Source organism: Oncorhynchus nerka, linkage group LG9a, assembly GCF_034236695.1.
Source record: "Oncorhynchus nerka isolate Pitt River linkage group LG9a, Oner_Uvic_2.0, whole genome shotgun sequence".
NCBI lineage: Eukaryota > Metazoa > Chordata > Actinopteri > Salmoniformes > Salmonidae > Oncorhynchus > Oncorhynchus nerka.
This window is the reverse complement of record NC_088404.1, coordinates 35,330,963-35,354,891: the sequence shown is the minus strand read 5'-3', so window position 1 is coordinate 35,354,891 and position 23,929 is coordinate 35,330,963. Positions and strand designations below refer to the sequence as shown.

General features: G+C 42.2%; 2 protein-coding genes across 2 annotated transcripts; both read left to right on the top strand.

The window, feature by feature from the left end:
* The first annotated feature begins 240 nt into the window (after positions 1-240).
* On the top strand, positions 241-20,255 carry LOC115134874 (uncharacterized). Its single transcript, XM_065022151.1, has 21 exons — positions 241-487; positions 1,043-1,094; positions 1,203-1,313; positions 1,417-1,545; positions 1,636-1,767; positions 2,205-2,265; positions 2,447-2,565; positions 2,691-2,819; positions 3,288-3,440; positions 3,578-3,709; positions 3,864-3,986; positions 4,107-4,324; positions 5,326-5,592; positions 5,843-6,331; positions 6,389-6,491; positions 7,595-7,960; positions 8,069-8,188; positions 14,313-14,524; positions 14,713-14,754; positions 15,451-15,606; positions 19,905-20,255. The coding sequence occupies exons 1-21, from the start codon at positions 434-436 to the stop codon at positions 20,166-20,168; spliced, it is 3,432 nt and encodes a 1,143-aa protein (XP_064878223.1). The 5' UTR covers positions 241-433; the 3' UTR covers positions 20,169-20,255.
* On the top strand, positions 20,200-22,789 carry LOC115134746 (stonustoxin subunit beta-like). The gene is made up of 4 exons (XM_029668942.2): positions 20,200-20,349; positions 21,312-21,557; positions 21,658-21,717; positions 21,805-22,789. Exons 1-4 carry the CDS (start codon positions 20,265-20,267, stop codon positions 22,332-22,334), a joined length of 921 nt encoding a protein of 306 aa, XP_029524802.1. The 5' UTR covers positions 20,200-20,264; the 3' UTR covers positions 22,335-22,789.
* The last annotated feature ends 1,140 nt before the right edge of the window (positions 22,790-23,929 follow it).

Genomic DNA, 23,929 nt, shown 5'->3' with positions numbered 1-23,929 from the left:
TGGTAACTGTTGCAATGTAACATTAGCTAGCTAGGAAACGTCTGAAATGTGCAAGGCAAACGTAAATGACATGAGTTTCACTCCGAACTGAAGCCTGGGCAGCTGCTAACTTAACCAACCTCTGGCTAAATCGTGGGCTTTATGGATCTCCACCTAGTAACACTATAACTACATAGATACTGGAGATCCATAAAGCCCACTAGCAGCTGCCCAGGCTAACGCATAACTAACTATTTTACACTACTGTAAATAATACTGAAGTTAAGACACCTTGACCTGTTGATATTTAGCTAACGTTAGCTAGGTTTTAAAAAATAAAATAAAAAAGTCCCTGGCTTCGTTCGGCCTCCGACAAGTCGCGCCTTTACGGAGGCCAATCAAAAACGGTGGCGGTACATTTGAGTCCACAATTTTCCATCCGGTGCACCAGCAAATGCATCAACACATAAACATCTTAAAGTCTGTTTACTGTCCAGCAAATGACAATGTAAGCGTGTATGCTTTGATTTGAATTGTAATTCATGAAGTGTATTGATGAATTGGCAAGCACTAGACAGGTAGCTAGATAGCTGTTTTTTTAGTACAAGGTCGCTCATGAGAGTCGTGACACATCTAGTAGCAGATAGCTAACGTTAGCTAGCTCAGGTGGTGACAACAATCTGTGACTACTGCCGCGTTCATAACATATCCGGCCTCAAATACACCTGGGAACTGAGAGGGAGGGAAACCGTGTTTTGAACGGTCATCCAATTTGGCAGTCCAAGTCTGCAACTCGGGCCTCTTTCGAGAGCTCGGAGTTTCTAACCTAAAGATCACAGACGTCATGATTTTACCTGTTTATTGTCTTTCAACTTCCCAGTTGTTTTGAAAGCACCATTCCACAGAGTTTCTAAACCTCTTGGATCGTACTTTCTTGCTAGCTAGCTAGTTACAGCAACAGCACAGATTAATACAGCCTGTATTTCTTTGGTAACAACATCTGTCCTACAGTCCTAGCTAGCATCCTTATTTCTTGAAACATATCCATGTCCCACCCTGGCAGCTCAATCCATTGAAGATGGAAATGTATGTTTCCAGCATAAGCAAACGTAATGGTGAGTATTATTGCTGGACTTTTACATGTTACACATGACACTACTTTATGTTTTTGTTAATTTATTTGTTTGGTTTGACTTTTTTAAATGTGTTTTTCTACTTTACAGCCACAAAGACAGATCTGAGTTTGTTGCTGGAGTGTCTGAAGTACCAGATGAAATGTCCTGCTTCACAGAAACAAGCTCTTTTCACCATCTACTCCATCTGTCAACAGAGAGGTCTCTCACACGCCCACACAAACAGCAAATCTTCTGTAGATCGATTTAATAGACAAATTAACCACTAATAGTGATGTAATGTCACTCATTCTCTCTGTTTCAGAAGAGAATGTGGACTTCTTCAGAGAGATGGGAGGAGTGGTGTTTGTGTACAACCTCTCTAAATCCAGTGCTCACTCAGAGGTCAGGGAGACTGCTCAGTTCACACTGGGAATGCTGGCAGAGGCCAATGGTGTGTGTGTATATGTTGGTAGTGTACTTTAAGCAGTTTCTCTCTGATGCTGACGTACGTGTATTGTAAACACACTGTGTGTATGTGCAGTGTACTGTAAGCAGGCCCTGTGTAGGAGGGAGACATTCAGTGATCTGGCCGAGTGTCTGATGCAGCAGGACAGTCCACTGACCCAGAGGAGAGTAGCTGTCTACCTGCTCTCTGTCCTCGTCGCCAACAACAGTAAGAGCAGACAGGAAAAACTGACTTTGGGTTTCTTTGGTCCTGCTGGGGTTGAGATTTGATTTCGAACAGAGGGTGATTGTCATGACAGGCAGGTGTTCTACCTGGTACAGCCAGAGGAGGATGGGGCTCCCCTGTCTAGTGCCTCTCAAGGTTTCTACCTTCCAGGGAGTTTTTCCTTGACACTGTACTAGTGCTTGATTTTTGAAGTCTAAGCTGGGTTACTGTGAAGCACCTAAGCCCTGTTCACACTGCAGGACGTAATGCTGAAATCAGTTTTGCAGGAAAAATAATAGATTTGGATATGGGAAAAAAAAGGATTTGAGTCACTTCTAAACCTCCAGTGTGAACAAGGCTTTATTGATGTTAATGTGAAAAGCACTAGGCTATATATATTGTACATACAGATGTGGTTAATTGTGTGTGTGCTGCTTCAGGGTCTGGCCAGAAGTTCGCTCAGACCTCAGGCTGTCTGGATATCCTGCTGGACTTGTTCAGGTAAGCACTGAAATGCACTTCACTGGGTTTCCGGCAGACATGGGTTGAAATAGACAACGAATTATCTTTTACAATCAAGACCTGCATGGTCAAGAGGTGAGCAGATGATTACATTGTATTAAAGTAAAACTGTACTGGGCAACTCCAATTCAGGTTGATTAATGTTTGTTTCTCTCCCCAGAACTAGTTTCCCTCTCTCTGGTGAGGCCACAGTGAGACCTGCTAACGTCACTCAGCTGTTCCAACTCTGGACCTCTGTGTCCAGTGCTCTCTGTGGCTGTGTCAACAACCCCCAGAATGGTAATGTGTGTGTCTGTGTGTATTTGTGTCCTTGTACAGTGTTCTATGCAGCTGTACATTAAATAAACAAGGGTGGTTATGCATGTGTGTAACTTGGTGGACAAAGAAAAATGTTCTTTCCCTAGAGGAGAGCCAGCGTATGTGTGTGTCAGCCTTCCCCCTGGTCAAGGGCTGGCTGCAGCAGCTCTCTCACCCCTACGCAGAGATGGTTCAGCCCATCTGCTCCTTTATATCCATGACTGTTGCCAACAACCGTGAGTAAAACAGGGATGTTTAGAGGCAGTTACTTACATACTGTATGTATCTTGTGATTGAAAAGGTATGTTAGCCTTTTTAACGGATTTTCTTGAGTTGTCTTGTCACACACAGAATACTTGGGTTGCTTTTGCAATGGACAGTTTGTAATTGTAACCTGAGTAGTTTTTATAAGTGCAGTGTTGTTTCTATTTCTATGACGGCCAGGCAAAGATCTTAAAGATAGATGCAGACCTTCAGTCTGTAGAGATTAGTGTCCTAGAGCGTTTTGGTAACTGTTCAAATGAAGGTTTATATCTCTCTCTTTCTCTCCCTGGTGTTAAGGAAGGAAGGATCGATGGATGCAGGCCTTTAGTCTTTAGAGGCTACAGTGTAGATGGTTTTGGTTTGTCTGAACACTCATTATTCTGTATTCATCTCCTATCTCTGTGTCTCCCACTATCTATCTCTCTCAACCCCTCTCACAGATTGTGCTCAGGATAGTTTTTCCACAGTCGGCGGGCTCGGAAATCTGACACTCACTCTGATTCGCTTAGCCTCTGATGCCTCCCACAGCCCATTGGCCTGTCAGCTGTCTGTCATCATGACCAAGACCCTGTCAGCCTGCATCATTGACAACCGTGAGTGACTCACTCCCTGAATCCCAAATCAACCCCTCTCCCCTACTGCTAGGGCGAACTCACTCTCATACAGCCATGTAAACCAGCTCTCCTTAGGTAACCTGTCCATTTGATCCTCTCTCCCCTACTGTGCGTAGCTGTGTTGGCGTCAGGTCTGGCAGGTTATGGTTTGGTTCCTCAGCTCCACTCCCTGCTGTCCAGCCCCAGCCTGGAGCCCCAAGACAGGCTCATTGTCATACTCACCCTGGGACACTGCACTGAGGCCTCTGGTATGGCTGGGACGCACAGCTTTATTTGCATCAAATAATGACGATAAAACATCTTGCAATTCCAAAGAAAACATTAAGTTATTACAACAATGATAACTGCACAGTAATAACTGTGACAACTACAGCATTTATTTAATTCAATTCTTTCTTCTAGAGGAGCACCGGTCTCAGTTCTTACAGTGTGGAGGTCTGTCCCTCATCACTCTACTGACTGAGTCTACCAGTGAAGAGCTCAGGAAGGCTGCTGCCTTCATACTGCAGACCTGCAAACAGGCTAGTGAGTACACACACAGACCTGTATGCAAACGTCAGATGTCAGTGTTGAAGTGAGTCTACCCATTTCATTATGTCCGTAGCATTGTCTTTCCTCTCATCCTGCTCCTCCCTGTCCTCCCAGCTGTGTTTCTGCGCGGTTCGGTACATGGGGAGTCTCAGGCTCAGACTGCAGAGCTGGAGCCCCCTGTGGACATGGAGGGGTACTGGAGGTCAGCACGAGACATGCTGCACAGGATCAACCAGCTGGAGAGACAACAGGCTCAGGTATATTACACCACACACACATATACATGGCGGGAACCCGGTTACTGGGATTTACCGCCCAAGACCATTCTCCTTTCCCGGGATAAATAACTGCGAGAAACTAGTAAATTATAATAAATTATTTATATGAACAGCATGGCATGAAATGGACTGTTAAATTATATGCAATGTCTAAATCTGTCTTCTTTACGGCCTCTGCATGACGAATTATCAACACTCAGGGTGGCGACAGACAGCCCATCTCAGTATGGAGAGCAGTTCACTATGCATGTAGACCTATCATCTCATCATGGTAACTTTTTTTCTTGTGACAGGTGCTGTAGGCCTGCATTTGCTGCAGCATAGTCTACAGTAATATAAAGAATAAATGCACATCTTTTGGGGGTCACCTTGTTTTTTAATTGTAAATACTTTTACAATTTTGTTGCAGCTGCAGAGTCACTCGAATATTGTTGCTTTAAATCAGTGCACGCCCAAGCACTCTCTTTCTCTCCATTAACTCCATTCAAATTGCATCCAAAATAGATAATCATGTTCTAGTTAAGCAATAAGGCACCAGGGGGTGTGGTATATGGCCAATTTACAACGGCTAAGGGCTGTTATGCACAACGCAACGCAGAGTGCCTGGATACAGCCCTTAGCCGTGGTATATTGGCATATATCACAAACACCCGAGGTGCCTTATTGCTATTATAAACTGGTTACCAACATAATTGGAGCATTAAAAATAAATGTTTTGTTATACACGTGATATACGGTCTGATATACCACAGCTTTCAGCCAATCAGCATTCAGGGCTAGGACCACTCCGTTTGGTAGGTTGTCATTGTAAATAAGATTTTGTTCTTAACTGACTTGCCTAGTTAAATAAAATAAAAAACATACATTGATATATAGCCCTATATATGGATGTCCTAGCCTACCTCTTTCAGGTAATACATTCAATGCAGTATTAGCCTTATATTTAGCTAATTAATGAGGGGTTATGCATAATAAGCTTCTAACTTATAGCCTCTGTCTTGTGCAAAACAAATGCACCTGTGCTCCACTGGCTTCTCCCATGCAGGATAATCTAGACTAGAATAGCGTTCTGGACATTTTTTTTACCATACCAGGAGTGGAATGGAGGCAGGAGGTATGAGGAAAGAGAGCGTTGGAGAGGAGTAGAGAGTTGGGGTCAAGAGAGAAGAGAGGAGGGAGGAGGAGAAGAGAGGGGGATGTCCTGTGAACACACCCCAGTCTGGCCGGTTCTAGTGGGGAAGGGTGGAGATGGAGAGAGAGAGGATCTACACCATAGAGTCCTAGAGGAGAATCAACCCACAAACAGAGGGCAGGACCTAACGGTGCGGGTCTAACACAGCTCTGGTCCACTCCACACACAATGGTCCTGTCCAGAAACAACCCCTACCCTCTAGGGGACGTCATGTCAATCTGAAGGAATTGGATAGGTATAATAAGAAATATGGTAGCTCCACCTTGCCCTGTGACATGTTGTTTCTGGACAGGACCAATCTATTTTACAGACACTGTACTAGGCTCTCCAAGCGCACTGACTCTCTTGGGTATTTTATAGTAAGTTAAGTGTGTGTGTGTGTTGATCAGAAGCGTGTAAGGAGACAGACCAGTGAGGAGCCTCAGAAACCCAGCCGCAGCAGAGAGAGTGAGAGGGAGAAGAGAACACACACACAAAGGCACACCACTCTGCACATGTACACACTTGGAAACACACAACCAGAGAAGGACAGGGGCTTGGCAGCTAAGAGAAATACTTATCCTCTCTACACAAACACACTCACAGAGAAATGCACAAACACAGCATCACACACACAGACCGAGAACTGCAGAGACAAGCACCTTGGCATGAGAGAGCAGGCTCACACACCGTCTGTGTCAGCCGTGGGCTATGCTGGACCTTGTAGAGCTAGTGTCCCTGGGCAGCCCTGTGATGGAGAGGATGAGAGGTGTTCTGTATATCTGGGGACAGGAACACTGGTCCCTTCCTCCTCCAGTCCACTAGAAGGACACTCCCAGACACACACACACAGGTCAGCACTCTGCACTATATGCAAATGCAGTATTTATTGAAACATGATTCTTGTGAAATGTTTCATGTCATGTAAGAAATGTAATTCTGTGTAGCATTCTTCTCTCCCTCATGGTGTGTGTTTTAGCCAAGTGTTCAAGTGCCCAGCTCCAGGCAAGCCAGGAATGAGCAGGCAGAAGAAACCGTTGGATGATGAAGGTACAAAAATGTCAATGGGATAAAGTGACAATGCAAAACTGTCTACACTATGTATACAAAAATATGTGGACACCCCTTGAAATTAGTGTATTTGGCTGTTTCAGCCACACCCGTTGCTGACAGGTATAAAATAGAGCACACAGCCATGCAATCTCCATAGACAAACGTTGGCAGTAGAATGGTCTTACTGAAGAGCTCAGTGACTTTCAATGTGGCACCGTCATAGGATGCCACCTTTCTAACAAGTCAGTTTGTCAAATTTCTGCCCTGCTAGAGCTGGCCCGGACAAGTGCTGTTATTGTGAAGTGGAAACGTCTAGGAGCAACAACGGCTCAGCCGCAAAGTGGTAGGCCACGCAAGCTCACAGAACAGGACCGCGGATTGCTGAAGCGTGTAGCACGTAAAAATAATCTGTCGTCATTTGCAATACTACCCACTGAGTTCGACACTGCGTCTGGAATCAATGTCAGCACAAGAAGTGTTCATCGAGTGGTTTATGAAATGGGTTTCCATGGCCGACCAGCCGCACACAAACCTAAGATCAACATGCGCAATGCCAAGTGTCGGCTGGAGTGGTGTAAAGCTCGCCTCCATTGGACTCTGGAGCATTGATAATGCTTTCTCTGGAGTGATGACTCACACTTCACCATCTGGAAGTCCAACAGATGAATCAGGGTTTGGCGGATGCCAGTACAACACTACCTGCCCCAATAGTGCCAACTGTAAAGTTTGGCGGAGGAGGAATAATGGTCTGGGCCTGTTTTTCATGGTTCAGGCTAGGCCCCTTAGTTCCAGCGAAGGGAAATCTTAGCTCTACAGCATTCTAGACAATTCTGTGCTTACAACTTTGTGGCACCTTTTGGATGAATTGGAACGCCGACTGCGAGCCAGGCCTAATCGCCCAACATCGTTGCCCGACCTCACTAATGCTCTTGTGGCTGAATGGAAGCAAGTCCCCGCAGCAATGTTCCAACAACTAGTGGAAAGCCGTACCAGAAGGGTGGAAGCTGTTATAGAAGGGGGGGACCAACTCCATGTTAATGCCCATGATTTTGGAATGAGATGTTTGACAAGCAGCTGTCTACATACTTCCTTCTCCCCAGGCTGTGTGTTCGGTTTGGTGACCAGCCGGTCGTTCCCTGTCCTCCAAAGGAACTGTCCCCACAGCTGTGACCTGCACCTGGTATTGCAGCAGGCCACACACAGCTACACACAGCACCTCCGAGATATACGCAAGAGGAGAGAAATACACACAAAGGAACAGAGAGAGACTCAGCGAGGGACACGGAGCGTCTGGGATCACTGCAGAGATAAGATTCCTGAAGTGCTGAACACACCCACACACCGATGTGATTTGAATTGGGATATGTGTCCTGTTGTAACAGAGGCCAGTCTGACTCCTGTCTGTAAAGGAACCCTCCTGCGGAGCTTCTCAACCAACAGCGGACAACGCAACACTGATCACAACCGTAAGATTCACCATCTCAACAAAATATTTACATATCCCCTCTGTCTTTTCTGTGAAAAACAATAATATATTATGTAGTTCTCTCACCCCTCCCTGTTTTCTCTCTTAGATGTGAGTCTCACTCCCCTTGAGACCTGTGGTCCATGTGAAGGTATCGCTTGGAATCCTTTGCATAAAGATTGGATGAAGAGCCTCTCTTCTGTGACCAGCAGGGGGCAGGAGAGAGGAGGTACTGTATGTTCAGACACCATGACAACACCTTAGCCTTTATTTTACCCAGCCAATAATGAGATAACCTATCGTTTCTCTTGTATCATCTGTGTGTGTGTGGCATCATCACTGTGTGCCCTCAGGCCCCTAATCTACCACTTCCACATAGTGCGTATGTTATCGTGTGTGTATGCATGTGTCTGTTCCAATGTTTGTGTTGCTTCACAGTTCCCGCTGTTCCATTAGGTTTTTTAAAATCTAATTTTACTGCTTGCGTCGGTTACTTGATGTGGAATAGAGTTCCATGTATTCATGGCTCTATGTAATACTGTGTGTCTCCCATAATCTGTTCTGGACTTGGGGAATGTGAAGAGACCTCTTGTGGCATGTCTTGTGGGGTATGCATGGGTGTCCGAGCTGTGTACTAGTAGTGTCAATACTAGAGGTCGGCCGATTAATCGGCATGGCCGATTAATTAGGGCCGATTTCAAGCTTTCATAACAATCGGTAATCGGCATTTTTGGATGCCGATTACCTTGCAATCCACGGGGAGACTGGTGGCAGGCTTGACCACCTGTTACGTGAGTGCAGCAAGGAGCCAAGGTAAGTTGCTAGATAGCATTACACTTATAAAAATCAATCTTAACATAATCACTAGTTAACTACACATGGTTGATGATATTACTAGTTCAACTAGCTTGTCCTGTGTTGCATATAATCAATGCGGTGCCTGTTAATTTATCATCGAATCACAGCCTACTTTGCCAAATGGGTGATTTAATTAACAAAAGCGCATTCGCGAAAAAAAGCACTATCGTTGCACCAATGTCCCTAACCATAAACACCAATGCCTTTCTTAAAATCAATATACAAGTATATTTTTTTTAACCTGCATATTTGGATAAAATAAATGTTAGCAGGCAATATTAACTAGGGAAACTTCTTGCGTTCCAGTGCAAGCAGAGTCAGGGTATATGCAGCAGTTTGGGCCGCCTGGCTCGTTGCGAACTGTGTGAAGACCATTTATTCCTAACAAAGACAGTAATTAATTTGCCAGAATTTTACATAATTATGACATAACATTGAATGTAACAGCAATATTTAGACTTAGGGTTGCCACCCGTTCGATAAAATCCGGAACGGTTCCATATTTCACTGAAAGAATAAACGTTTAGTTTTCGAAATGGTAGTTTCTGGATTTTACCATATTAATGACCTGAGGCTCATATTTCTGTGTGTTTATTATATTCTAATTAAGTCTATGATTTGATATTTGATAGAGTGGTCTGACTGAGCGGTGGTAGGCAGCAGCAGGCTCGTAAGCATTCATTCAAACAGCACTTTCTGCATTTGCTAGCAGCTCTTTGCAATGCTTGAAGCACAGCGCTGTTTATGATTTATCAACTCTCAAGATTATGGCAATACTATAGTGCCTATAAGAACATCCAATAGTCAAAGTTATATGAAATACAAATGGTATAGAGGGAAATAGTCCTATAATTCCTATAATAACTACAACCTAAAACTTCTTAACTGGGAATATTGAAGACTCATGTTGAAAGGAACCATCAGCTTTCTTCATATGTTTTCATGTTCTGAGCAAGGAACTTAAACGTTTACTTTTTTACATGGCACATATTGCATTTTTATTTTCTTCTCCAACACTGTTTTTGCATTTATTTAAACCAAATTGAACATGTTTCATTATTTATTTGAGAAAATGTATTTTATTTATGTATTATATTAAGTTTAAATAAGTGTTCATTCAGTATTGTTGTAATTGTCATTATATAAATAAATAAATTGGCCGATTAATCGGTATCGGCTTTTTTTGGTCCTCCAATAATCGGTATCGACGTTGAAAAATCATAATCGGTAGACCTCTCGTCAATACCTCTCATAAATAAAAGTAGTGTTGAAGTCAATCTTTCCATAACTTTCAGCCAGGAGAGATTGACATGCATATTATTAATATTAGCTCTCTGAGTACATCCAAGGGCCAGCTGTGCTGCCCTGTTCTGAGCCAATTGCAATTTTCCTAAGTCCTTTTTTGTGGCACCTGACCACACGACTGAACAGTAGTCAAGGTGCGAGGACCCGTAGGACCTGCATTGTTGATAGTGTTGTTAAGAAGGCAGAGCATTGCTTTATTATAGACATACTTCTCCCCATCTTAGCTACTACTGCATCAATATGTTTTGACCATGACAGTTTACAATCTAGTGTTACTCCAAGCAGTTTAGTCATCTCAATTTCCATATAATTTATTACAAGATTTAGTTGAGGTTTAGGGTTTAGTGACTGTTTTGTTCCAAATACAAAGCTTTTAGTTTTAGAAATATTTAGGGCAAACTTATTCCTTTCCACCCACTCTAAAACTAACTGCAGCTCTTTGTTGAGTGTTGCAGTCATTTCAGTCGCTGTAGTAGCTGACGTGTATAGTGTTGAGTCATCCGCATATATAGAAACTCTGGCTTTACTCAAAGTCAATGGCATGTCTTTAGTAAAAATTGAAAAAAGCAAGGTGCCCAAACAGCTAACCTGTGGAATTCCTGGTTCTAACTGGATTATATTTGATAGGCTTCCATTAAAGAACACCCTCTGTGTTCTGTTAGACAAGTAACTCTTTATCCACATTATAGCAGGGGGTGTAAAGCCATAACACATAGGTTTTTCCAGCAGTAGACTATGATCAATAATTTCAAAAGCTGCAATGATGTCTAACAAGACAGCCGCCACAATAATTTTATCATCAATTCCTCTCAGCCAATCATCAGTCATTTGTGTAAGTGCTGTGCTTGTTGAGTGTCCTTCCCTATAAGCGTGCTGAAAGTCTGTTGTCAATTTGTTTACTGTAAAATAGCATTGTATCTGGTCAAACTCAATTTTTTCCAGAAGTTTACTAAGGGTTGGTAACAGGCTGATTCGTCGGCTATTTGAGCCAGTAAAGGGGGCTTTACTATTCTTGGGTAGCGGAATGACTAGCTTCCCTCCAGGCCTGAGGGCACATGCTCTCTAGTAGGCTTAAATTGAAGATGTGGCTAATAGGAGTGGCAATAGTCATCTGCTATTATCCTCAGTAATTTTCCATCTAGATTGTCAGACCCTGGTGGCTTGTCATTGTTGATAGACATCCATTTTTTCACTTCTTCCACACTGACTTTTACAGAAATCAAAAGTGCAATTCTTGTCTTTCATAATTTAGGCTGATATACTTGGATGTGTAGTGTCAGCGTTTGTTGCTGGCATGTCATCCCTAAGTTTGCTTATCTTGCCAATGAAAAAGTAATTAAAGTAGTTTGCAATATCAGTGGGCTTTGTGATGAATGAGCCATCTGATTCAATAAATGAAGGTGCCGAGTTGGCCTTTTTCCCAAAATGTAATTTAAGTTGCCCCAGAAGCTTTTTTAAATAATTCTTTATATAATTGATATTTGTTTCATAGTGTAGTTTCTTTTTATTTAGTTTAGTCACATGATTTCTTAATTTGCAGTACGTTTGCCAATTAGTTGGGCTGCCACACTTACTTGCCATACCTTTTGCCTCATCCCTCTCAACCATACCATTTTTAAATTCCTCATCAATCCACGGGGATTTAAGTTTTTACCGTAATTTTCTTAATGGGTGTGAGCTTATTAGTAACTGGGATAAGTAGTTCCATAAATGTGTCAAGTGCAGCATCTGGTTGGTCCTCATTACACACCACAGACCAGCAAATATTCTTTACATCATCAACATATGAATCACTACAAAACATCTTGTATGACCTCTTATACACTATATTAGGCCCAGCCTTTGGAAGTTTGGTTTTCCTAGATAGGGCTATTATATTGTGATCACTACATCCTATGGATTTGGATACTGCTTTAAAGCAAATATCTGCAGCGTTAATAAAAATGTGATCAATACCTGTTGATGATTTAATTCCTGTGCTGTTTGTAACTACCCTGGTAGGTTGACTGACAACCTGATTCCTGGTTACAGTTTGAACTTTTTTCCTGAGTGGGCAGCTTAATGATAGCTAGTCAATATTGAAATCACCCAGAAAATATATCTCTGTTGATATCATGTACATTATCAAGCATTTCACACGTTATCCAGATACTGACTGTTAGCACTTTGTGGTCTGTAACAGCTTCCCACCAGAATGGGCTTTAGGTGAGGCAGATGAACCTGTAGCCATATTACTTTAACAGTATTTAACAATAGATTGTCTCTAAGCTTGACAGGAATGTGGTTCTGAATATAGACAGCAACATAGCTCCCTTGGCATTTCTGTCTTTTCAGTAGATGTTATAACCATGTATTGCTACCACTGTATTATCAAAGGTATTATCTAAGTGAGTTTCAGAGATAGTCAGAATATAAATGTCATCTGTTGCAAGCACGTTATTGACTTCATGGACCTTGTTTCTTAGGCTACATATGTTAATATGGGCTATTTTTAGTACTTTTCTGGGTGCTTGATTGTTTTTAATGCTTTACTGGGAAGCTTATCAGAGGTAGACTTACTCATGGTATTTACATTGGAGCTGATAGTGCAGGGTGAGCCTCAGTGCTAACAGTGTAACTCTGGTTTATAGGCTCATGATTACTGCTTACAATAGCTGTAGGATAAACGGATATATTCCTTGCAGTTAGGGGTACATAAATGAAATGACTTGTGTTTGCCAATGCCCCTAAGCTCATGTACCTTTGATGCAGCATTATGACAACTCATTGTCACAATGGTAGGGATTAACTGAGCTGGTCCTGGATCATTTACCAGTCATTGTTTCAAGGCATCCTTGAAATGCATGTACAGAGTCCAGGAGCCAAGATGATTTGGATGGACTCTGTCATTCCTGTAGAGTATCTTCTGTTTCCAGAAGGTGTCAAAGTTATCAGTACAAGTGACTCCAGCAGAGCTACAGTAGTCTTTTAGCCAGATGTGTAATGCCAGCAGTCTGCTGAATCTTTCACAACGATGGTACTGGACCTGAAATTATTGGGTGTTTTTGGAGTCTTTTAATACTAAAATCAGTTCTTGATTGGGAAGTCGCCACGGACGAAGGCCCCGGAACCTCTGGATCCAGGGCGGCAAAGCTGTTTCTGGTCTTTGTCAGTTCCGGGGTCAACATCTCCATGGAGACCCCTGTTGCCAGGGACGCATTCGTCGACATCCACAGCGAGTGACGTACTTCCATGGCTGGTTGGTTGATGTGGCCAGTGATACTTTGCTTCTTGAAAGTCCAATATTTAGAAAATTGTCTGCTTACATGCAAAACATTTTGGGACTGTATCAACAGTGGACTAATGAGTGGATTTACCCTTTAAGTTAGATGCTGGTAACAGGCTGCTATGAAGTTACAACTAATATGCGAATTGAATGTGTTTTTTCCCCCGTGGGATTCCTGGTCTCCAGTGTATTCCTTGTAGCACTGAGAAATGTTCTCACACTGGCTGATAGCTTGTCAACTCTGTTACTGACCTCTACAGCTGTATAACACAACTCCAGCTAGTTTACACTGTTCTAGAGAGGTACAGTTGTACAACTCCAGCTAGTTTACACTGTTCTATACCAGTACAGTTGTACAACTCCAGCTAGTTTACACTGTTCTAGAAAGGTACAGTTGTACAACTCCAGATAGTTTACACTCTTATAGCGCTCTTATCGTGTAGCAGTGTCCACCTCTTCTGTGTGTTGATTCACAGTTCACAGATTTACTCTGCTCTTTTTGAGCACCTTTCCTCCTTCAAAGAAATACTACACGCTTTCTTTGTCTGTTCGTTTTTCTTTTGCTCTCTAACCCACTTTCCCGCTCTCTGTTTTTCTGTCTTGCTTTCTCCCCCCCGTACTCTCTCTCTGCCCCTCTCATGCTCCATTTATCCTTATTTCTCCCTTTTTCCCTCTGATCAGTGAATTTCTTCTGTGTTCTATTGTTCTGGTAGCAGGCAGCTGTATTAGGCCTGACTGACCTAATGTCACTTCCAATGAAGAAGACAAAGCGGGAGAGATTGTATTTTCTCTTTATTTGATTGTGTCTCTGTTTACCTCAATGAGCTGTTGGTCTCTGCTCACAATGAGGCTTGACACGTCTGTTCTTTGCTTACTGTCTCCCTCTTTTTTTCCCTCACACTTTCACACACACACACACACGCAGACAGAAGGGAGGACGGTGTCATGGATGAGGACATGGATGAGGAGGACGGTGTCATCGGTGGGGAGGACGGTGTCATCGGTGGGGAGGACGGTGTCATCGGTGGGGAGGACGATGGGGAGGACGGTGTCATGGATGAGGAGGACGGTGTCATCGATAATCAGCAGAAGACTCTTTCTATGGGAAGCCCATCTTTGACTGTAAGAGAGATGAGTGTATCCAGATGTCTCTGTAGAAGTGAGTGTTGAATTGGAGGTTCATCTATAGTTAATGGACTGTATAGAACGACCAGTGTTCTAGTAATCAGGCAATGTGGGAGCAGAGACCACTATGCCAGTGTGTGTGTAGTAGGGGAATGTTATCCAGAGGTATGTGTGTCATGGTGTCCTCTGTCTTGCAGCAGAGCAGTTCCAAAACCAAGGAAAAGAGGGTGAAAACCAATGAGGTGTGTTTGTGTTTTGTCTCATGTCCTCTGTCTGTCTCTCTCTTACTGTTCTTTACCCTGCATTCTCCTACATTCCTTGTACATTGATCCCCCCCCCCCATCTCTCCCAATTCAATTTCAGTTTAAGGGGCTTTATAGGAAACATGTTTATATTGCCAAAGCAAGTGAAATGGATAATAAACAAAAGTTAAATAAAAAATGAACAGTAAACATTACTTTACAAAAGACTTACATAACGTCATGTCAAATGTTGTATATATATACAGTGTTGTAATGATGTGCAAATCATTCAAGTACAAAAGGGAAAATAAATAAACAAATATAGGTTGTATTTACAATGGTGTTTGTTCACTGGTTGCCCTTTTGTGGAAACAGGTCACAAATTGTGCTGCTGTGATTGCACACTGTGGAATTTCACCCAATAGATATGGAAGTTAATCAAAATTTGATTTGTTTTCGAATTCTTTGTGGGTCTGTAATCTGAGGGAAATGTATGTGTCTCTAATATGGTCATACATTTGGCAGGAGGTTAGGAAGTGCAGCTCAGTTTCCACCTCATTTTGTGGGCAGTGTGCACATTACATTTACATTACATTTAAGTCATTTAGCAGACGCTCTTATCCAGAGCGACTTACAAATTGACCTGTCTGCTCTTGAGAGCCAGGTCTGTCTTCAGCGACCTCTATCTATTTACAGAGGAGGGAGAGGAGGAACTTCAGCCGTGAGGAGGAGAGTTATCTGTGTCGAGGTATAGAGCGGTTTGGTCCATCCTGGAACTCCATCCTTTGGGCCTATCCGTTCCAGCCGGGACGCACCAACGTTGACCTGGCCAAGAAATACAAACGCCTGCAGGTGATAGGCATCAACAATGGTTTTACAAAAATGTATGTATGTCACTGACTTCAATTTCAGTTGGTGAGTATTCAACTGACCCTGCTCTCTTGTCATTTTTGGGGTCTTGTTCTCCATTTTGTTGTCTCTCTCATTCTCTCTTTCTCTCCCTACAGGCTAAAGCCCAGGGTATGGATTCAGACTCCATGAGATCCTAGAAGAACACATTGTCTATTGTACATAAATCACAGTCATATATTTGACATACTTTAATGTAATATTCAATAATAGTTTAAATACTATAATTTTGTCCCCAGTTTGAAATGAATTACTATGCTGTGCTACTGTAAATAAAATACATAATTTGTTATTTAAGTTAGTACTATATTTGAAATATGTTAATTTCATGGTCATGGAGGATTAATGAAGGGTCCGTTCTGTATTTCTCAACCTTGTTGTTTTACACAGCAGTATTTTGCTGCCTATTTGAAGTAGTTGGAATATTGTTTGGAATAGAAAAATGGAAATGATTTGTGTAATGATTTGGACTTGACGGTTTCATAATGTATCTTGTTCATTGTTAATGTATGGATTGAGATTGAAATGGTTGTTCACTCGTCATCCCCTGAAGTTGTTTGTATTGAATTAAACAGAAGGGTGTTTGTATGCAGTGATGTGTGTGTCACTGTCTGATCATCTCACCTTTTTCATTCAGGGACCCTCAAGGCTCCATAACAATGAGGATGTTCATTTACTGACTTGAGGTTTAACAGCTTTTTCTACTTCTAGAGAGTTTGTCCCTTAAGGGGAAATGCTTTCTATAGCTTAATATTAAACAACAATATCTAAGACACTTTTTATGCAATGCATGGGTGTGAATGGTTTAAACATGCATGAAACATAGGAGACCGTGTGGGAGAAGAAAAGATATGTGAAAGATATATTTGAGTTTGAGTGGCCTACGGCCGACAGACATTGAATACTGCATCTTGATGTATTTGAGTTTGGATTTGGATACAGGGATTGTGTTCTCATTGGGAAAACAACAGCAGGAGCTCATACTTTTGATGGACCTGACCGTCTAAAATGACGTTGGAGGTGGCTTATGGTAGATAAATTAACATTAAATTGCCTGGAAACAGCTCTGGTGGACATACCTGCAGTCAGCATTCCAATTGCACGCTCCCTCAAACCTTGAGACAGCTGTGGTATTGTGTTGTGTGACAAAACTGCACATTTTAGAGTGGCCTTCTATTGTCCCCAGCACAATGGGCACCTGTGTAATGATCATGGTGTTTAATCAGCTTCTTGATATGCCACACCTGTCAGGTAGATGGATTATCTTGGCAAAGGAGAAATGCTCAGATGTAAGCTTTTTGTGCATATGGAACATTTTTGGGATCTTTTATTTCAGCTCATGGGACCAGCACTTTACATGTTGCGTTTATATTTTTGTTCAGTATAATTGTAGCTTTGCCTGTTGAGTCAATTGTCCATTCAACACTCCTGTGATATCTGGGAGACTGTTCTGCTCTCAACTGTTTGACAATTCTGATTTCAATCTAGGCAAATCAGTTAAGAGTAAGTTCTTAATTAAAATGACAGCCTACCCCAGCGATGTTGGGCCAATTGTGCACCGCCCTATGGGACTCCCAATGACGGCCGGTTGTGATACAGCCTGAAATTGAACCAGGGTCTGTAGTGACACCTCTAGCACTGAGATGCAGTGGTGCACTATTATCCTCAAAGAAGGTGTTTAGTTTGTCTGGAAGCAATACGTCGGTGTCCGTGACGTGGCTGGTTTTCTTTTTGTAGTCTGTAATTGCCTGTAGACCCTGCCACATCTGTCTCGTGTCTGAGCTGTTGAATTGTGACTACACTTTGTCCCTATACCGACATTTTGCTTGTTTGATTGCCTTGCGGAGGGAATAACTACACTTTTTATTCTGCCATATTCCCAGTCCTCTTTCAACTGTTCGCACTTTCAGTTTTGCATGAATGCCACCATCCATCCAAGGTTTTTGATTAGGGTAGGTTTTATAGTCACAGTGGGTACAACATCTCCAATGCACTTCCTTATAAACTCACTCACCGAATTTGCGTATCGATCAATGTTATTCTCTGAGGCTGCCCGGAACATTTCCCAGTCCGCATGATCAAAACAATCTTGAAGTGTGGATTCTGATTGGCCAGACCAGCATTGAATGGTTCTAGTCACGGGTACAGCCTGTTTGAATTTCTGCCTATAGGACGGTAGGAGCAAGATGGAGTCATGGTCGGTTTTGCTGAAGGGAGGGCCTTGTACACATTACGGAAGTTAGAGTATCAGTGGTCCAGTGTATTGTCCTCGTGAGTGCCACAATCAGTAAGCTGATTTTGTTAAAATCCCCAGCTACAATAAATGCTTCCTCAGGATATATAGTTTCCAGTTTACATAGAGTCCAGTAAAGTTTCTTGAGGGCCATTGTGTTATCTGCTTGAGGGGGTATATGCACAGCTGTGACGATAACTGACGAGAATTCTCTTGGGAGATAATATGGTTGGCATTTGATTGTATGGAATTCTAGGTCAGGTGAACAGAAGGACTTGAGTTCCTGTATGTTGTTATGGTTACACTAAGAGTTGTTGATCATGAAGCATATACCCCCGCCCTTATTCCCAGAGATATGTTTATTTCTGTCGGCGCAATGCATGAAGAAATATTTTTTATTTTGAAGCAAACAAGAAATAAGACGAAAAACATGACTTGGGCGTGCATAACTATTCACCCCTCCAAGTCAAAACTTTGTAGAGCCACCTTTTGCAGTAATTACAGCTGCAAGTCTCGTGGGGTATGTCTCTATAAGCTTGGCACATCTAGCCACTGGGATTTTTGCCCATTCTTCAAGGCAAAACTGCTCCAGTTCCTTCAAGTTGGATGGGTTCCACTGGTGTACAGCCATCTTTAAATCATACCACAGATTATCAGTTGGATTGAGGTCTGGGCATTGGTCTATGCCATTCCAAGACATTTAAATGTTTCCCCTTAAACCATTAGAGTGTTGTTTTAGCAGTACGCTTAGGATCATTGTCCTGCTGGAAGGTGAACCTCCGTCCCAGTCTCAAATCTCTGGAAGAGTGAAACCGGTTTCTCTCCAGAATTTCCCTCTATTTAGCTCTATCCATCATTCCTTCAATTCTGACCAGTTTCCCAGTCCCTGCCGATGAAAAACATCTTCACAACCTGATGCTGCCACCACCATGCTTCACTGTGGGGATGGTGTTCTCACCAAACGTGTTCGCTTATTTTTTTCTTTAAGCAATGGCTTTTTTCTGGCTACTCTTCCATAAAGCCCAGCTCTGTGGAGTGTACGGCTTAAAGTGGTCCTATGGACAGATACTCCAATCTCCACTGTGGAGCTTTGCAGCTACTTCAGGGTTATCTTTGGTCTCTTTGTTGCCTCTCTGATTAATTCCCTCCTTGCCTGGTCCATGAGTTTTGGTGGGCGGCCCTCTCTTGGCAGGTTTGTTGTGGTGCCATATTCTTTCCATTTTTTTAATACTGGATTTATGGTGCTCCATGGGATGTTCAAAGTTTTGGATATTTTTTTATAACCCAACCCTGATCTGTACTTCTCCACAACACCATGAAGAGCTCCTTGGTCTTCATGGTGGCGCTTGCTTGGTGGTGCCTCTTGCTTAGTGGTGTTGCTCTGTTGGGTTGTAGTATTTCAGCAGAGGGGTCTGTGCACTGGTATCCCTGATTTTATTGAAAGCCAACTCCTGTCTGACCACTCCCACAGTGAGTCCTTGTGTGTTAGCTGTTGCAGTAGCTCGCAGAGCTCGGTGGCGTGGCTGCAGAACTTGGCTAGGTAGTTTACCATGCCCAGGAAGCGCTGAACCCCCTGCACATCTGTAGGCCTAGGCATCTGTCTGATGGCTGTCACTTTTTCTGGGTCCACTTTCAATCCAGAATCATTTTGCCCAATTTTTCAGTTTTTGATTGTTAAAAAAGTTTGAAATATCCAATAAATGTTGTTCCACTTCATGATTGTGTCCCACTTGTTGTTGATTCTTCACAAAAATGCAAAATCTTTTCAGCCTCCTGAGGGGGAAGAGATGTTATCGTCCACTCTTCTCGACTGTGTTGGTCTGTTTGAACCGTGATAGGTCCATAGCGATGTGGACACCGAGGAACTTGTAGCTCTCAATCTGTTCCACTACAGCCCTGTTGATGTGAATGGGGGCGTTTGGCCCTCCGTTTCCTGTAGTCCACGATCAGCTCTTTTGCCTTGCCCACGTTGATAATATTTTTCTTTTTTTCTGATCTGTGTCTGTAGAGTTTCCAGTCTGTCTGTGTCCCTCCTGGATCTGAGGCCTTACCCAGCATCACTGTCAACCAAATCTCATTTGAGGATTTAAAGAAATCAATATCTGCACTTAAACAGCGACTGGAGGTTATATTCAAGGAGGAAATGGCCAAGATACCTGGGAAAGGTAGGACTTCACACACAAACAGCAAAGGTAAAGGTACGTTATATCTTATTGTTTTTTGGAAATGTTTGTACATAAAGATTATGTTGCTTTATCTGGTAAGAGAGTAAATCATATGGTATGATCATGTAATTTGATTTTGAACAGTAAATGTGAGAACAATGTTTTAGCTTGTCAGACTTTCTATATTGCATCTTTAACATGACATGTTTCATGAAATCTCTCTCTCGTTGGCACTCTTTCATACCATTCTAGTGCTGGTGCCAGCGACCATAAGTACAGAGGAATATGGTAATGTTGCTTTTGGGGCCAACTCAATATTAAATTATATTAGATTTTAGGTTACCTTTATGATAATGATGATTTATCAAGTCATATACAGTACCATTCAAATGTTTGGACACCTACTCATTCAAGGGTTTTTCTTTATTTTTTACTAGTAGTGGTTTCTTTGCAGCAATTCGACCTTGAAGGCCTAATTCACGCAGTCTCCTCTTAACAGTTGATATTGAGATGAGTCTGTTACTTGAACTCTGTGAAGCATTTATTTGGGCTGCAATCTAAGGTGCAGTTAACTCTAATGAACTTATCCTCTGCATCAGAGGTAACTCTGGGTCTTCCTTTCCTGTGGCGGTCCTCATGAGGGCCAATTCCATCATAGCGCTTGATGGTTTTTGCGACTGCACTTGAAGAACCTTTCAAAGTTCTTGAAATGTTCCACATTGACTGACCTTCATGTCTTAAATTAATGATAGACTGTCATTTCACTTTGCTTATTTGAGCTGTTCTTGCCATAAGCCCTATTTGGTAAAAGACCAAGTCCGTATATCTTCTGTATACCACCCCTCCTAACTTGTCACAACACTACTGATTGCCTCAAATACATTAAGGAAAGAAATTCCACAAATGAACTTTTAACAAGGCACACCTGTTAATTGAAATGCATTCCAGGTGACTACATCATGAAGCTGGTTGAGAGAAAGTGTGCAAAACTGTCACTAAGGCAAAGGGTGGCTACTTTGAAGAATCTGAAATATTAAATATATGTTTAACACTTATTTGGTTGCTACATGATTCCATGTGTTATTTCATAGTTTGTTTTTATTATTCTAGAATGTAGAAAATCATAAAAATAATGAAAAACCCTATGTCCAAACTTTTGACTGGTACTATAAAAATCTAGAGGCAGATTGAAAGATGGTGATATTATTGTCATGATAACTTTACCTCTCTCTCTCTCTCTCCAACTGAAGGTGTCCAGTTTGTGGATGAGCAAAGGTCTGAGCTCATTCAGAGGGTAACCATGGTGATGCCTATAGCAGATGAACTGCTTCAGAGATGCATGCTTCATAAAGAAATGTATAATACTATCCGTGATGCCAGGCCCAGCCAGGAACAGATGAGACTGCTGTACGAGGCCCTACACTCAGGAGGCTCTAAGGTGAAAGCAGCCTTTTATGAGATTCTACGGGAAAAACAACACTATCTAGTCAATCTGGGTAAGTGCACAAACGTTTTAACATAACTGTTGTTGAGTGTGCCCAGGGCCATGATGATCAGAGTGGATCAGCTATATTTGATTATCTCTGTTATCCATAGCAACAAATCTTCATGATGTTCCACTCCCCAAACCCAGGATCAGAGAAGAGTTCTTGAAATGTGAGTTTGAAACGCACAATTCCATATACCCATGCATGCACACACTATTACGTCTGCATTTTCAACTTTGTTTTGATATTTTCTCAGATTCCTTACCGCTCACATTGGATCCTAACTCAGCTCAAGAGTGCCTGTGTCTGTCTGAGGGAAACAGGAAGGTGACAAATAATGGAAAGGCCCAGCCCTACCTTCACCATTCAGACAGATTTACCTACTTCGTCCAGGTGCTGTGTAGAGAGGGTCTGTCTAGAGCCAGCTACTGGGAGGTAGAGTGGAGTGGGGATTCTGTTAATGTAGCCGTCTCATATAAAGGAATCATCAGGAAAGGAGACCAATGGAATGGCGTCGCTGCATTTGGACGGAATGATCTGTCGCTGAGTTTATACTGCTCAACCTCTAGCTGTACTTTCATGCACAATTGCTCTACAACTGTTATCACTGTCCCCTGCTCCTCCAGAGTTGGCGTGTACCTGGACCACACGGCAGGAACTCTGTCCTTCTACAACGTTTCTGACACAATGACTCTCCTCCACAGAGTCCAGACCACATTCACTGAACCTCTTTATCCTGGGTTTACAGTTGGTCATGGATCATCTGTGAAGATACTGACAAAATGATAGAAGTAAAGCAGCTTTCATATTAAACTCGGTATGGGTTTAATCCATAACATTGTTATTTCTCTTTTTTTTATAATCTTGAGAAGTTCGGAAAAATATGCTTAATGTCTCTGCTGATGGAGTGCTGCTGTTTTCCCCAGCTCTGACATAACAGAATGTTTATGTCCTGACTGCAAATCTGATGAACCAGGGTTTGTTGTATAAACACATGCAAGCTGGCCTCTATGTGGGTTGAGGAAAATAGTAAGCCATGAGAAACTCCAACAAGGCCTAGTTCCAGTTTGGCAGTTAGCTCCTACCCCTTCAGTGTGCACAAGTTTGACAGGACTGGAAGGATGTAAGCAATATGGAGGCTGCTTCACTTGGCCTATTAGAAAAGCACATGGAGTCATCACCTATCCCATTCTTTTAGATCTGCAACACCAAAATGTAGGGAAAGGACCACAATGGAATCAGGCTTATACATACAGTAGGTTACAAGATTCTGTGAACACAAAATCAAATAAAATGTTATTTGTCACATCTGCTGAATACAATTTGTAGACCTTACTGTGAAATTCTTACTTACAAGCCCTCAACCAAAAATGCAGTTTTAAGAAATAAGAGTAACAAATAATTAAGAGCAGCAGTAAAATAACAATAGTACAGGTGGCACCGGTTAGTCGAGGTAGTTGAGGTTATATATACATGTAGGTAGTTAATTAAAGTGACTTATGCATCGATAAGAGACTTCCTTAGATATCGTTTACCAGCTGTTTACAAATATATATAGGCTGCCACCTCGTCTTACCAGAGGCTGCTGTTCTATCCTGCCGATAGAGTGTATAACCCGCCAGCTGTATGTTATTCATGTTGTCGTTCAGCCACGACTAGGTGAAACATAAGATATTACAGATTTGAATGTCCCATTGATAGGATATACGTGCTTTTAGTTCATCCAATGTATTAGTCAGCGATTGTACGTCGGCAAATAGTACATATGGCAACGGCAGATTAGCCTCTCGTCAGCGGATCCTCACAAGGCACCCCGATCTTCTGCAAAATCTTTTCCGTCTCTTTCTCCTGCGAAGGACGGGGATGAGGGCCTGTTCGGGTGTCTGGAGTAAATTGTTCTCGACCTGACTTATTAAAGAGAGATTCTTTGTCCAGTTCAAGGTGAGTAATCGCTGTTCTGATTTCTATAAGCTCTTTTCGATCATAAGAGACGGTAGCAGCAACATTATGTGCAGAATCAGTTACAAACAACGTGAAAAAACACAAAATAGCACGGTTGGATAAGAGCCCATAAAACGGCAGCCATCTTCTCCGGCGCCATCTTTTCACATACAAACACATATTCAGTATGACATCAGAAATGAACTCTTAATTTATTCTGTTTTTTTGTTTACTTTTTCATTTCATATATTAACTTTATTGCTCCTTTAAAGCACTTCTCATGACAAAGCTAGTTCTGTAAATACCCACTTGGCAAAAACTAGTTGCATCAATGTTGATTCCACTGCATTTCAACAATAGCAAATATATCTGATGATGTTGAATCAATGTGGAAAACTGATTGGATTTGCAAAAAGTAAGAGAATTAATATTTTTTTTCA